This window comes from Mustela nivalis, assembly GCF_964662115.1.
Source record: "Mustela nivalis genome assembly, chromosome: 12".
Classification (NCBI taxonomy): Eukaryota; Metazoa; Chordata; class Mammalia; order Carnivora; family Mustelidae; genus Mustela; species Mustela nivalis.
Window position 1 is genome coordinate 24,022,004 of NC_139031.1, and position 15,887 is coordinate 24,037,890.

At 35.6% G+C, this 15,887-nt stretch overlaps 1 protein-coding gene across 6 annotated transcripts in view; it reads left to right on the forward strand.

Annotated features, from left to right (window-relative positions):
• GRM8 (glutamate metabotropic receptor 8) overlaps positions 1-15,887 on the forward strand; it is a 741,710-nt gene that overhangs the window by 471,489 nt on the left and 254,334 nt on the right. For all 6 annotated transcript variants that reach the window (XM_082694091.1, XM_082694093.1, XM_082694094.1 and 3 more), the window contains exon 7: positions 4,110-4,310. In XM_082694091.1, the coding sequence (XP_082550217.1) occupies positions 4,110-4,310 (201 nt within the window). The remainder of the gene's footprint in view (positions 1-4,109; positions 4,311-15,887) is intronic.

Genomic DNA, 15,887 nt, shown 5'->3' on the forward strand with positions numbered 1-15,887 from the left:
TTAAATGGATGGCTGACTTATAGCCTTTGACAATATTTAGCCCTTTATAGCAATACATTAACACTAACTTTAGAAACTATAGCATAATGAAATTTTACAGCCAATTAAGTTGATGAGTCACTGTTAGCTTCTTAAATTCCTTTTTAGATGAATAAGACAAGCAACTACAGGAATTGAGGAGCAAACCCCCGCTCTTGTAAAATCTTAAGTGTCTTCATGAAGTTGAAATGTTAGGGAATAGAAAAATATGGTGTCTAAACAGCCTGGAAAGAAATAAAATGATTTCTTGTTAAACTTAGAAATGATAATAATGTTCAGTCTTTTAGTTTGTCACCGTGTGCTTCCATCACTTCATGGAAAGAGTCATAGTGTGTTCACTGACTTATGTGACAGTTATCATTAAGCAGCCTTCTGAACTTTTACTTAAAAAAGAGCGCAAAGTTGGATATATTTAATCTCTGCTCATACTACTAGGAGTTTACAACTAGTTAAGGAAATAAATAGTTTAACAAGTGCAAATTTAAATATGTCCCTTTAATGATAGGTATGGTATTTAAGAGTTAATTATAAATCTATTATGTATAAAGTTAAAATTGCTTTAGGAAAAATCAAAAAAGAATATGTCTACTAAGGGCACCTGGGTGGCTCAGTCAGTTAAGCAACCAGGTCTTGATTTTCACTCAGATCATAATCTCAGGGTCATGAGATCAAGCCGTACCTTGAGCGCATCCTTTGCACAGAGTCTGCTTGAGATTTTCTCTCTCCCTCTCCCTTTGCCCCACCCTCTCGAATAAATAAATAAATCTTAAAAAAAATAAAAGAATGTCTATTCAATTAGGACATGTCCATTAAAATTTATCAGGAAAGTATTGTGTATAATTTATCCCAATTATTGAATATTGAGAAATATCTTTATAGATGGAGTGAGGTTGCATTGGATAAACTGTAGCATTAAAATAAAAACATTTTAGGATAGAGTAAATTTAAAAATATAAAATATTCACACATATCTAGCTCTTACCTATATTCCATGGACTGAAAAATTTCCAAATTTCTTTATGTTCTTGTGGTTATTATTTTCTTTGTACTTGGGCTTGGGCATTTTCTGCCATTTCTGTGCCTGCTGTTCATACTCCACCCAGTGGCAATGGAGAAAAAGAAATTCTCTCTTTAAAAAGAGGGGTGCCTGGATGGCTCAGTCTGTTAAGTAACTAACTCTTGTTTTCAGCTCAGGTCATGATTTCAGGGCTGTGAAATTAAGCCCTGCTTCAGGCTCTGCACTCAGTGAGGAATCTGAGATTTTCTCTCTCCTTATGCCCCTCCCCCTTCTCTCTCTTAAACAAATAAATAAATCTTTTAAAAATTGTGCATCCTCTTGATTATTAGAGAAGACCCACACATGCACACAAATAAAGTACACAAGAGAAGCAAAGTCAGAAAAACAAGTGATAATGTTCACAGAAGTTGTGTGTGTGTGTGTGTGTGTGTGTGTGTGTGTGTGTGTGTAGCCTAGGGATTTACAGAGCAGCAGCAATACAAACAGCAAATTTGGAATGTAGTGTTACAGACAATGTTTGTGTCCCTGTCATAGATTTGAAATGTGTTAAAACTCTACCCCCTGATATAAAGGTATGAGGATGTGGGGCCTTTGGGAGGTAATTAGGTTAGATGAAGTTTTGAAGCTAGAGCGCTATCCCTCATGAATGGGATTAGTGTCCTTAAAAGAAGTCACCCGAAGTCTGCTCTCTTCCATGTAATGATATAATAAGAAAACAGCTGCCTGCAACCCAGAAGATATCTTTCACCAGGACCCAACCATGCTGTTACCCTTAGTCTGGACTTGTAGCCTCAAGAGCAATGAGAAGCAAATTCTGTTGTTTACAAGCCAGCGAGTCTTTGGTATTTTGTTATAGCAGCTCAGACTAAGACAGTGAGGTATCTGTGTTTGGAAATTACAGATTTGTCATGTTCCCAAATTGGGAGATGCTGATTCAGTAAATCTGGGGTGGCCCTCAGGAGTCTGGACTTAAGAAGATAATCAGGAATGGAACAACTGCTCGAGGATTTATAGGATTCATTTCCAGTTATCAAATTTAGTGATACAAAATGAATGAAACTGGGAATCTTCTTATGGACCTACGGGCCTACCCTCAAAGTAGTTATTTCAGTCTTGTATCAAGTTTACTTGTCATTTGCCTCTTGTTTTCTTAAGCAACCATGCTGGTTGGCTCAGGACTATCTGGGTTTTGGTCCTGTATTCTGAGAAATCCCTCGATCCTGGACTAGCCAGAGTGGTTGGTCACCGGATAAGATCTTTAAAGAAACAACTCATCTTTTTGGTTGCTGTGACCATTCTTCAATATTTGTTTATGAATTGTCTACTTTGTGGTGAAAACTATGGGGGAGAAGTTTTTGGGCAGAAGCTGAAAGGGCTGTTTTCACAAGGTCACTTGATGACATTCTGGACATAGCAAAGCCATTCTAAGACCCCAAGGAGACAAAGTGCCAATGGAGATAGGGAGAAGACAGCACTCCTGGATCTGCATGGATGTTAGCTTAGATCACACAGCTAATGCAATTGAAGGGATCGGTATGTCTTTTGTCATCTTGAAGGTGCTCTTTGTAAGAGCAGATCTCCCTTCTCTGCTCTCACACCTGAAATACCTTCAATTCCAACTGAGGTTTTAGGGAAATGATGTAATTCTCTATAATAATAGCCTGGTTTTAGCACTATTGAGTTTGACATGGAAGCAGACTATGCAGGAATATGATAGGCAATTGGAAAGGTGGGCTGGCAGTTAGGTGACAGGAAAGTCCTAGAAAACTAACTTATCAGACTACTGGATTTAATAAATTAAATTGATTAATACAGAAACAGAAAATTGTTGGGTATCTAAGCACAACATGGTGATTATGGTTAATAATACTGTACTGTATACTTGAAAGTTGCTAAGGGTAAATCTTAAATGTTACCACCACAAGGAAAATTAAAAAAAAACTTACTATGGAAGGTAATGAATGTGTTAACTAACCTTTATTATGGAAATCATTTCATAATCTATACATATATAAAACCATCATGTAGTATACCTTAAACTTAAAGCATGTTATATGCCAATTTTATCTCCATAGAAAGATTTAAAAATAAAATAAAACAGAAAATTGAGTTCAAGGGGCATCTGGGTGGTTCAGTTGGTTGAGCGTCCAACTCTTGATTTCGGCTCAGGTCATGATTTCAGGGTCCTGAGATAGAGCCTCACCTCAGTCTCCGAGCTCAATGCAGAGGCGGCTTGTTTCCCTCTGTTCCTCCTCCTGCTCTCTCTCTCTCAAATAAATCAATAAATAAAATCATTAAAAAAAAAGAAAAAGAAAATTGAGTTCAAGAAGAAAATAAGTTGAATGATTCTTCTGAAGATAGCTGGTTTGCTTAAGGAAAAACTGTCTTTTAATATTTACAAAAAGGGCTCCCAAGTAAAATACGTTCAAAATGAGCATAGATATGATGGGGCAGGGGGAGGGAAGACCTTACTTTGAGACACGAATTAAATGATACTCCCGGAACTGAAGTAGATGTAAAGAAGAAAGATCAAGTCACTACCAAAATGTTATGTAATTACTAGAATGTAAAACGTAATCGGACTCAGTAAGGTGGAAATAAAGATAATGAAATTCTATGTTTTTGTTTAGTTTATATCTTTTTGTTGCTAATAGAATAGTTTCTGTTCTTTCCAAATAAAAAATGCAATACCCAGTTTAAAAGCCTGACTCAGTATGTATAGGAATAAAATAATTGGGAGTTAAAGTAAATAGTTTTGTCTCATTAAGTGTGCCTCAGAGGGCACCTGGGTGGCTCAGTCACTAAGCCTCTGCCTTCAGCTCAGGTCATGATCCCAGAATTCTGGGATCGAGTCCCACATCAGGCTCCCTGCATCGTGGGAACCCCCCCCCCCCGCTTGTGTTCCCTCTCTCGCTGTGTCTCTCTCTGTCAAATAAATAAATAAAATCTTTAAAAAAATCAAAAGTGTACCACAAATGTGGAAATCTTAGCCCTAATGCCATCTTTGAGTAAAATCTAACACCAGCTGATGGTTTACTTTTTTATTTTACAGGGCTGGAGAGAATTGCCAGGGATTCATCTTATGAACAGGAAGGAAAGGTTCAATTTGTAATTGATGCCGTGTATTCCATGGCTTATGCCCTGCACAATATGCACAAAGATCTGTGCCCTGGATACATCGGCCTCTGCCCACGAATGAGTGCTGTTGATGGGAAAGAGCTACTTGGTTATATTCGGGCTGTAAATTTTAATGGTAAGTCACAAGGTTTGTTTTTTTTTGGTCATTAACTACTTTAGAAGTGACAGTGTTTGTTCTTCCCCACCCCATACATAGAATACATTCAAACAGAGTGGAAAGCCCAGGATTAGAAGCAGTCCCCCCCCCTTTTAATCAGAAGTGTGAGTTTTTCCACCTGCTTTTAAATCTCAAACATATTTTTTTTGGTGCTCCTGAAAGAAGCAGAAGTTAAAAATAAACCTCAATCAATCAAAATATTCTACTTAAATATCACTATTTCAGAAATAACTTAGGAGGCTCATTTGGAACCGCTCACAACAGATTAGATTTCTTTGAAAATGTTTTGTTTTCGTGCCATTGTTAGAGAAGGAGGTGTAGAGATTTTGTTTTAAAACTGATCTTAAGCTTCTTGAACAGTAAGTTCAACTACAGGAAGGTAGATGATCTGGATTTGCTACATATTTACCTTCTGAGCGCTGGGTTAAGTTTCTGTATCTTCTCTTTCCTTGTATCACTTTCAATGATCTGGTTGCTGTAAAGCAATGGGCTGCGTCCTATAAACTAGAACTGCATGGGATGCCTTGGAGATGGGATTTACTTCCTGTAGAAGCAGAACTTCTGCTCTCTGTGAGTGTCACAGAAACTGATACAAAATAAGATGGACCCACGGCATTCCGCTGAGAATAGCCAACTGCCTGTCTGAAGTGAAGGAATTATTGAATGCTGCTGCTCTTTCATGAAAGCTGTAATGGTTGCGGCTCATGATTTTGACCATTATTTTCAAATGAAATGATAGAATGCTCTGAGCTGTCTAATTCTTTCTGTTTGGCTGTAATCCACACAATGGACATGCCTCCGAGTCACGCACAGCACTGCACTGTCCATCATAATACACTCCAGTGACCTCAGCTGCCAGCCTTTCTCAAAAAAGCACAAGGTCATCTTCAATTTAGAATTCAAGTGGAAACTTCTTCTTTTGCTTTGTGCAGGCAACACGAGGCAAGATTTGGTTTACATTCAACACAGGGTATCCTTATTTTCAGCAGAATTTTTTGTGAGACATTACGTAACAATCCTTTTGTTATGAATATAAATATTAAGGGGAATTTAAAAATAATTTTCTTGCAATTATAAAAATTGAGCAAAAGAAGAGTATTACAATGCAAGGTTATTTATCCTAACATGAGGTTGGGGAACACTCCATTTATCGAAGTAGTTAGGAGCTGTGAAGAGGAATGCAAATGATTATATTTTCTCAATAACTGAAGCTCATCTCCAGAAGATGGGAAAATCTTTAAAGAAACACGAGATTAAAGTATTTTAAAGGTGAATTACCAATTTCTCCCTTATCTTAATCATAGATAAAAGCCAACCCCTTCCTTGATGACTTCCATTATTATACCATACTGTAATATAATGATGCTATTAAAGACTATTAAAAACATCTTAATGCCTAATGATTATTAAGACAATTTGCCTCTTGACTCCAATGATTCCTGAGTTCTTTTGTCTACTTTTTATAGTCTTTTTTCCCCTACCACCTTATCAGGCTGCTGTTTTTGTGCCTTGTTTTTTTTTTTTTTTTTTTTTTTTAAGGACTGATCTCTTCCATAATTTGTTTCTTTCAACCCACTATGGACAGAGAAGCACATATAACATTTCATTCATTTAGTCAAGATATATTTATTGAGCACATAGAACATGTTAAACATTGTGATAGGTGCTGGAGATACACTACTGATAAAAACAGTTAAAACAGATAGGAGATTTAGATTTTCTTGGGGAATTAAATATTAACCAAAAAAGCACACAAAGGTGTAATAATATAGGCTGTAATGAGCGCTGAGCGTAGAAGTGTGCCAGACTGAGAGTTTGTAAGAGGGAAACATCCCTACTGTAGGGAGTTAGTGACAGGTGAATCTGAAGGAGATGGGTGTCAGAGATAAGGATAAGATAGAATACAAAGAGGGCTTACAGGCCATTCTTAAGATTTGTTTACCTTGAAAGCAACAGGAACCCATTAAAGCATAATAAAACTGTGTCTGGTATGAGTAAGTATAGTCTTGGTATGAGGGTCATATAAAATACATGAATTTTAGTATATACACAAAAAAGAATCTCTTTGAGCTCCCTGGAGAGCTGTTTTGCTAATGGCTTGAGACTTGTCTGTATTCCAATAGCTGATGCTCCAAGGTAAGAGACCTATGCATAAGCCGATTGTCATGGATTATATACTCCTCCTGATTTTTAGTAATTTTCAGGGAGTTCATAAATTTTTAAATTTCACTCTTAGCTTATTTGTTAGTGTTCATTAATTATTAGTGCCTTGCCTATGATATATGCCTATGATAAAAAGATATATAGGGCAGTTCAAATAGAAGTAGATTATCAAAATCATTTAAAGAGGAAGAAACAATATGGTAAGTAGGATATGGGACTACATCAAGTTCTGACCTTCCAGAGCAGCCATGATGTAAAGGGACATCCAGTGGGATATATAACTTTCATTGTGATGGAAGCAAGCCTACCTATTTTTTAAGAGAGGACTAATTTTCTGGGAAACTCTGTCTACAAGAACTGTATCATATGGGACTTTGACAACCTAATAATATGAGCAAAGTTATTTAACAAAATTTTATATAAAAGAAGCAGCTTTCTCTTTGACTGTTCTGCACCTGTACCCACAATCAAAGCCAAGAATGTAATGCTTGTAACACTGAAGGGTATTTTATTAAAAGAGTTTTCAGGAGGGAGATAATCTTCTTTATCTTGGTTTACAACTTTCTCAAACTCTGATGATATGGGGATTACCATATCCTGTTAAGAATAAATGAAGAGCATTTCCCTTATACTCTGCTTTTCAGACTTGATCTTCAAAAGAATGCTACTCAGAAATTTATCGTTTCAGTCAGTTACTGGGTTGAAGGGGTGGCCATACTCTTGGACACTCCACTTCTCCTAGTGCTACTTGCTGGTCCTAGAAGAATCTTGAAATGTCCTAATAGCTACATGGAGCACACATCAAATCTCCCAACTTAAATATCCTTGCCTTTCACAGGGCTTTCATAGGAACTGGAGGTAGACACCTAGAATATGTGCTAGGAACCTAGCTAACAGCGATTACATGTTGTTAATTTCGTGTCAATTGAGTGGGTTGTGTTCGTGATGGTCCGTGTTCTCACCTAGTGAGATGGCTACCTCACTTCCCAAGGCCTGGAAGTGTGAGGGAACCATTGACCAAACCCCAGTTTCCTTGAGATCAGTTTGCTATATCCGAAGTGCTGAGAATGTACTTGACTAGACCCAGAGCTGCTTACTTACGTGACAACAAAAAATTATTGTGTACTTAGTGTTCTTAGCATAGCTATTACCAGCTGTTGAAGAATGAGCTTTGGAAGGCAACTGTCCATTTTGTATAGTATAGCCTTCCATATTTTCTGTCAGGATCACTGAGCTACAAAAGGTAATCTTAAGTAATTTTAAAAAATTGACCAATTGGATGGAATTACCTAGTAATGTCCATTTAAATATTGGACAATGTCTGCTCTAAAGTGTAATTTGGATGTCAAAAAAAATCTGTTGTTTAATTGGTTCTTTCTGACATTAATGAGATATCAAGGCAAATTGCTTTTCATGATCCCTTTTAATTTGAGGTGGTAAATAAAACCTTGTCATTGGTAAGAAGGGAGACTCTTCCAGTTTGTAGCAGCAGGAAGTGAAGGGGCCCTGACAGCTGGGTGCTGCACAGACCATTGGTATAGAATTAAAGTAACTGTTTAAAACTTGGTCTTGCTGAGATTGTAACCTTCTGTGCAGTATGCCTAATTAGATAATGGTTTAAAGATACTTGGTTTAAAAGGTCATGCTTCTTCCAGTCTCTTGTTTAACGGAGAACATAACAATCATCTTAGAATTTCAAATGATAAATGATTAGTATTTCAGGCCAGGATTATTCCATAACGCAACAACTAGTTAAAGGTGAAACCCTTAGTCAAACTACTAAAGTACAAAGCGGTATTTCTGTCAAAGACTTAAGCAACAATGGTGGTTTGATTGCATTTAATCATTCAAGCTGATATTTTCTCATCAACGGAAGAATTTACCTGAGCCATATTCTACATGTGTATTTTAAGCACTCTCTGATTCATAGCATATGTGGAATTACTCATGTGTTCCTTACAACTTTTCTCAACCTTTTCTCTGTACTTGGGGAGCCGGAGGGAAACAAAGGCCTGACTTTTGGATTACTTTCATTGCTACCATTTGAACAAAACACTGTTTCTATAAATTTTTTAAATCTAAAGATTTATCAAAAGAAAAGAATAAAATAAAGCAGAGGAGTTCAGATTTTTCAGGAACTTAAGCAACAATGTCAATCCCTTCGTTCTGGTCTAGAGGCAATAAAATATTAATACATCTTGTATAGAATCAGAGATTTTTTGGTTGCCATGAGAACCTTATTTATCATAAAGAGAAAGTGTTGGATAGAATTCCAATGCCGTCTCCTCACTCCTTTTCTTAGTACTTGAGCTCACATCAGGGTCAGGGCAAACACAGTGGCTTACTAATCAGGAGTGTTTGATTGTAGGTAACAGAAACCACCTTCAGCTTGCTTAAGCTAAAAGGAAGAATTTATGAGGGTATGTCAAGAAACCCCATGGCAGAATACAACAGGGTCTAAAGAAAGGACCAGTTATAAGAACAAAAACTGTTCAGAAATCCCAACATCTCTCTGTCTGCTCTGTTCGGTTCTGTTCATATTGGTTTTCCCTAATTCTAGGTCCATAGGGTAGATAGCAGAAGGCCATCTACATTTCTAGAAATTAGCTATTTCTTCAGGATACCTACTAAAATTAACATGTATGTATTTCTAAGTCTCAATTCTAACATTTTGGAAACTTGAATCTCATTAGCCAAAATTCAGTTGAATGTCAGATCTGTTCCAAATTATCAGTGGCAAAGGGCAAGTAGTACCAACTTGGCTGTCCTGGGGGGCACTTGCTGTGGTTGAAAGGGACATTTGGGAAGTTTCTCTAAGTGGCTTATGGGGAAAATTTGAGCAAAGTGAGCAGAGAGATGAAAACCTGAGAGGGTGTGATGCCCCTGTGAAGTCAGAATTTCACTGCTTCCTTAAATGGGTGAGTTTTCATTAGGCCGGAGGGGACACAGTTAAAAATCACATAGAATCTGTGAGAACCTGAGAGAGGAATCAACTTTTGGAGTTTTTTAATGCTAGTCTTCTTTTTGTGGTTGAATTTCCTGACATGAAGAGGAATGGGCAGCTTCCCTGGACTCCCCAGTGAGACGGTGTCTAACCATTTCAGTGCTCAACATTCTGAGGAAACTATGTCTAATCACAGAGACTGGTATAGAGAGAGAATTTATGAGCACCTTATTTTCTTTAGAAACCTTATTGATTGGGGTGCTTGGGTGGCTCAGTGGATTAAAGCCTCTGCCTTAGGCTCAGGTCGTGATCTCAGCAACCTGGGATCGAGCCCCGGATCAGGCTGTCTCCTCAGCAGGGAACCTGCTTCCCCCTCTCTCTCTGCCTGCCTCTCTGCCTACTTGTGATCTCTCTCTCTCAAATAAATAAATAAAATCTTAAAAAAAAGAAACCTTATTGATTTCATGTACTTAATGCTATTTCCAAATATATAATGTTGAGTGTCTCTGAACACTATAGTCTGATTTTAAAGCAAATTTATTTGAATGAAATAACTTTAAGCTAGCTAAAAGAAATAGGTATGGCTTAATATTAGGAAATGTACTATAAACATATTAATAGGTCAAATAAGACAGTGATAAATATAAGATTCTGTAAAGCCATTTGATTAAAATATATCCCTCATTTCTGTTACAAGTACAAAAGCATAAACTAGAAATGGAATAGATGTTTAACATGATAAAATACATCTCTCTCAGCCTATAACCAATTATATATTTATAGCTGTTGTTCCTATTAAAGAGATGGATTAGTCCTATTACCACTATTATTAATATTCTATAAATTTTAACCAATGTGGTGAAACATGAAACAAAAATAACAGAGATTACTACTAAAAATGAAAAAGTAGTAGTATGAGTATTTTCAAATTATTTCATCTGAAGGCAATAAGTTGAAAAATATGTTAGAAGGACTTACTTTAGGAAGATGATCAAATATAAAATTAATATTAAAACACGAAGAACATAAGAAACTGATTAATATGTTGGAAATTAAACTCTATGTTTTTTGCAAAAAATATTTAAAATATTTTGGAATAAATTAAACCAGGAAATATGAAAGGCCTCTATGAAGACAACTTTATTGAGAGACATAACTTGTTTGTAAACAGAAAAACTAATTACAAGAAAAAATGTTAATCTCTTCTGAGTAAATCTGTAGTCAGGCTTAGTAGAATTCCAGCCAAATTGACAAAGGAGTATTTTCTGGAATTTGAAATAATATTTAAATTTTATTTGTGAAAATAAATGAATAAAAACTGAATGATTTTGAGGAAAAATTAATCTTTACCAAACATTTAATATTCAAACCTAATGATAAGCTATAATAATCAATCCAATATGGAACTAGTACAGAATAGGTACTAGTTCTAGGAACTAGTACTAGGAATAGGTAGATGGAACCAGATAGAAATATATAATGATAATAAATAGATATAATTATAATAAACAAATCAGTTTGTACATGTACATACTGCCATATGAATTTATGATGTGATAATGGTGGACTTCAAACTTGGTAGGAAAGGACACTCTATTAATTGATTATCAGTTTACAGTAAGATCTGTAATGAGATGATTCCTCCATATTAAAGTCTTATCCACTTGAAATTTATTTTAGAGTTAAGTGAAAAAGAAGCAAGAGAAAAAAATTCAATTCATTAGAATTTGAATGGGGAAGTTTTTGAATAAGATAATGAGGGAAATTATAACAGGAAAATAGACATGTTTGACTTAGTAAAATTTTAGCACTGTCAGATATTAAAAATTATCACAAACACAGTTTTAAAACAGAATATAAAGTAGGAGGTATATTTGGGCTGTTGTGTCAAAGGATAATAGCACAAATATAAAAAGAACCACCGTACCTGGTATCAATGATGACATCTTGAAGAAATCAGTTGGCAAAACTTGTAAATGTTAAACATTTGAAAAAAGTATTAACCTTCACTAGCAATTAAAGATCATCTACTTATTTTTAAAGATTTTATTTATTTGAGAGAGAAAGTGAGAGTGAGCGTGCAAACAGGGGGAGCAGGAAGTAGGGGGAGAGGGAGAAGCAGACTCCTTGCTAAGCAGGGAGCCAGGTAGGGGCTCCATCCCAGGACCCTGAGATCATAACCTGAGCCGAAGGCAGATGCTTAACTGACTGAACCACCCAGGTGCCCCAATAAAGATCATTTAATTGGTGATAAAAGATTGTTTTCCACCTGTCAAATTTACAAAGACTTGAAAATTATAATAGTAATTATCAAAAGGTAATTACATTGGTTCTTCTAAATATGCTTGGTGAGAGTAGATATTAGTGTAATTTTTCCAGAAGAGTATTTGCTCAGCCCATATCGTTATTTCTGGAAATATATTTTAAGGAAAATAGTTGAAATAATTTGATTTACAAAAATGTATTGAAAAAACAGAAAAGCAAAATCACAATTTTGTTGTTTCTAATTAAATCCACCAACAATATGTCATATAGTGCTTAGCACCTTGACTGTGTCTTGGAACCCAGGCTTTTATCTGAACTCGCCCACTACTTTCCCTCTGTGTTGTGAGCTCATCTTGACCTCTTGCCTTCACCTTTTAAATGGATGGATTATACTAAAATATTCTAATCTCTGAAAGCTCTTCCAGCTCCAAATTCTCTACATACTCAAGTAAAGGTAAAGGTATATTTTTAAAACACAGATGCCTATAAATATTCTTATTGTTGTCTTTTATTGTTATTGTTTATATCTATTTCATCTTTCATGAATCATTTATTTATCCCACATACATTTTATTGATAATCATATAAAGGTATATAATAGGGTTCTATGTTAGGCATCAGGAATACAAAGACCGAGGAAACATGGTTCTGTGTGTTCTCAGATATCGTAATGTAACAGAGGAGGGACATAAACATGTGACCAACAAGGATTGTATTTGTCAAGTGATATGATAACGGCATGAGTATTATAAGAATATAATATAAAGCTGAGATTGGAAAATACATAAGGAGGGTCTCAAAGAATACAACACATCCGATTTAAATTACAAATGGAAAGTGACATTTCTTAGGTGGACAAGATGGGGAAAAGGCATTAATGGAAGTCCATTTGACTGATGAACAGATAAAGAAGATGTGTATATATACAATGGAATATTAGCCATAAAAAAGAATAAAATATTGCCATTTGCAATAATGCAGACAGAGCTAGAGTGTATTACGCTAAGTGAAAAAGGTCAGTCAGAGAAAGAAAAATACCATACAATTTCACTCATATGTGGAATTTAAGAAATGAAACAGCTAAAACAGCATAATACTAGCTAGAAGTTAGGGAAGAACATGCATTCTAAAAAAACCAAGCATCTACATTGCAAGAATTCAAGAATGTGGCAAGAGAGCAGTCTGGAAATGAGACTGGGCGGATGAGCTTGAGCTGGGTCAGAAATCTGTCAAATTCTGGTGTTTGAAGGTGACACAGTAGACAACAGGGAACTGAAGCTTTTTGAACAGGACGATGAAGGGCTGCAGTTTGTGTTTTAAAAAAATAATCAGCAGTATTTTGCAGACTGGAGGAAGTGAGATTGAAGACGGGGGTGGTAAGGTTAGGAGACGGGTCCAGCAGTCCCTCGGAGAGAACTTCAAAAGTACTTCAAAAGGGAAAATGAAAACACAAGTGAAATGGGAAGAAAGGGAGGAGGGAGCCAGGGAACACAGAATTATTGGGAGGCTGGCTCTGTTCTAGACACTGGGCTTTGACTAAAAACCAAATGGTTCTGACAGAAATCTTACCTTCTCCAAATGATCTTTATTTGTAACTGTAACAATTCCTTTACTGGAGCTAATTCAGTATCTTAGTATGTACGTGATGGAAGTTACTGGCTTTGGCACTACTTTTTATCTACTTCTATAAGTGGAAAATGAGATATAAAATGTCAATATCTGGAAAAACTGACAAAAATGTCATCTCTACAAGTTATGCTGCACGACTTCCTTGTGATTAAATATTACCTATTTAGTAAATAGAGAAAGTGAAGTCAAACGTGATGAAAGTCAAGTGTGTTAATCTTAAATATAAGTATTCTTTTTGATAATTACCTCATTTGAAATAAAACTGAGAAAATAATTATTAATAATTTGGAAGTACATTATATAATTTATTTTTGAAGCTGAAGGTTTGTAGGTAGTAAAGTATTCCTGGAAATACTGTATTTTTTTTAAAAAAATGAATGATAAATGTAGTAATATCAAATATATAAAGATAAATAAACAGGCTGATTTGAAATTAGGTAAATTTTCAGTTTCTGATTAAGGAAACTTCATGCTGGTTATAAAATATTAATCTTACAAGTTAAGTCATTATGAAATTTAGCCGTGTAAATGTACTTGCCCCTGTTTCTTAACTGAATAAAGTGATAAATGATGGGGGTTTTTTTAAGTCTAATTTCTTTTATAGTCATAAAGGACAAGGTTTATTAATCTCTCATTTCTTCCCTTAATACATAAACACTTAAAGCTGGAGCCAACATCGAATAAAAGCTTGAGGCAAATCAATGGCATTGCCTTAGTTCTTCGTATGGTCCTACTCAGCTTCTTTCACCTCAGTGGGCTGCTTTTACTCATTCTTTATTCTTGTAATTCCTGAACTTCATCATGTGCTAAAAAATTACAAGTAAGTGTTTAAATCCCAGGAACAGATGAGGTGCTGTGGGCTTAGTAATTGAGGGTTAAGGTCTGGCCTCAGGTCCATACTGGGATGCAGCAATAAGTCTGTATGAAGGATGAGGGAGCAGCGAGGATTTGGGGCAGTGGGAAGTTTCTGGAGTTTACACTGGACACTTGGTATTTTACATATGATCAGAAGCCCAGGCTTTCTCCTCAGTTTGAATGCAGTTAGCTGCTCACCACTTGGTGATCTTGGTCAAGTCACAAAACCTCTTTAAATCATTGTGTCCTCATCTACAAAATGGGGATGATAATATTTTCTAAGGTTCTTGTGAAATCTAAACGTAAGGTGAAATACATAGAAAGTGCTTAATAAAAAGAGATAAACTGTATTAAATATGGAGGATATCTGATCAGTAGTGACTAGTATTTGGATCATCTTATGAAGATGATGGACTGAGAACTTGGGACTCTTCAGAAAAACAGAATTAATAAGCACTACATACAAGGATCACTAATAGGAATGAGCAAGGCAGATGTCAGAAACGATGCTTCTGCCATGGCACCAATCAACGAGGTTTCCCCAGCAGCATCAGCTTCTTGATATAGGAACAGAAGTATGATTGTTTTTACAACATTCTCAAAAGTGGATGGGAAATTGCATTACTGCTGATATGGGCATCTGATGAGTGTAGAGTAGATCAAATGGGGTTTGTTTTCTCATTATTTTTTCTGTTTCCTTCAAAATTATGTACTTTTTTTAATGAAGGAAAAGAATTTAATGGAATAGCTCCCATGTTATTAAGGGTAATTATTTTCAAGTGATACTTTGCTTCAGAAAGAATCTACCCGAAAATTATAATGGAGACTTGATTATTTTTCTCTTTAAGGTTATTAACTCTTATAATTACATTAAAGTTTAATCAAGAAGTTAGTTTGAAAGTGAGGGATATGAATGAGAAAATTCTTTTTAATTCAGGTGCCTAATTGTTAACACTTTGGGGATATGGGTTTTCTCATATTCAAAAACCACGACTATAAAATAACTTTTCTTTTGAACCATATACACACTTTCGTCTATAGCTAAGGGAACACTGACCAAATTTTAATTTAAAAAATATTTATGGAATGTCTATTTATGATATTTACTTAGAAATGCCATGCACATTCACTTAGAAAATATTTATTACAAATCTTAGATTTCAAAGCATCTGATAAATCTCCTATAATCAGTGATACTGTGTTGTCTGTAATGAATTTCTTATTTCTTCAAGGCATAATTAATCTATTTTTAAGGATTACTTAGTATTTTAGTTCACTCTTCACTCTTCTTTTGTAGTCACCTTCTGAACCCATCATTTCTTATTAGCACCATAGGGTGAGGTATTGGAATAAGAGGGTATAAAGCCCATACTGGTCCATTTCATCCAGAGTAAGATGACATGAGAGAGAAAGGGGTGGAAGCTGTTTCTTGAAATAGTGTTCAGGGAATGTGTTCTAGAATAAACTATATCTCCTATCTTAAGAAACTATTCAGAAACTCAATTTGACATAGGCTGTGGAGGAGACACCTATGACCTATGCAAAGGATTTAGGTGTAGGTCATTGGTTACATGCAACTAAATTAGAGAGAACAATTGTACAGTGTAAAACCATACAGTTGTCCATGCCCACAGAACAAAGTAAAATAGACTTTACGTGATAGAATTAGTTCAGCTCCT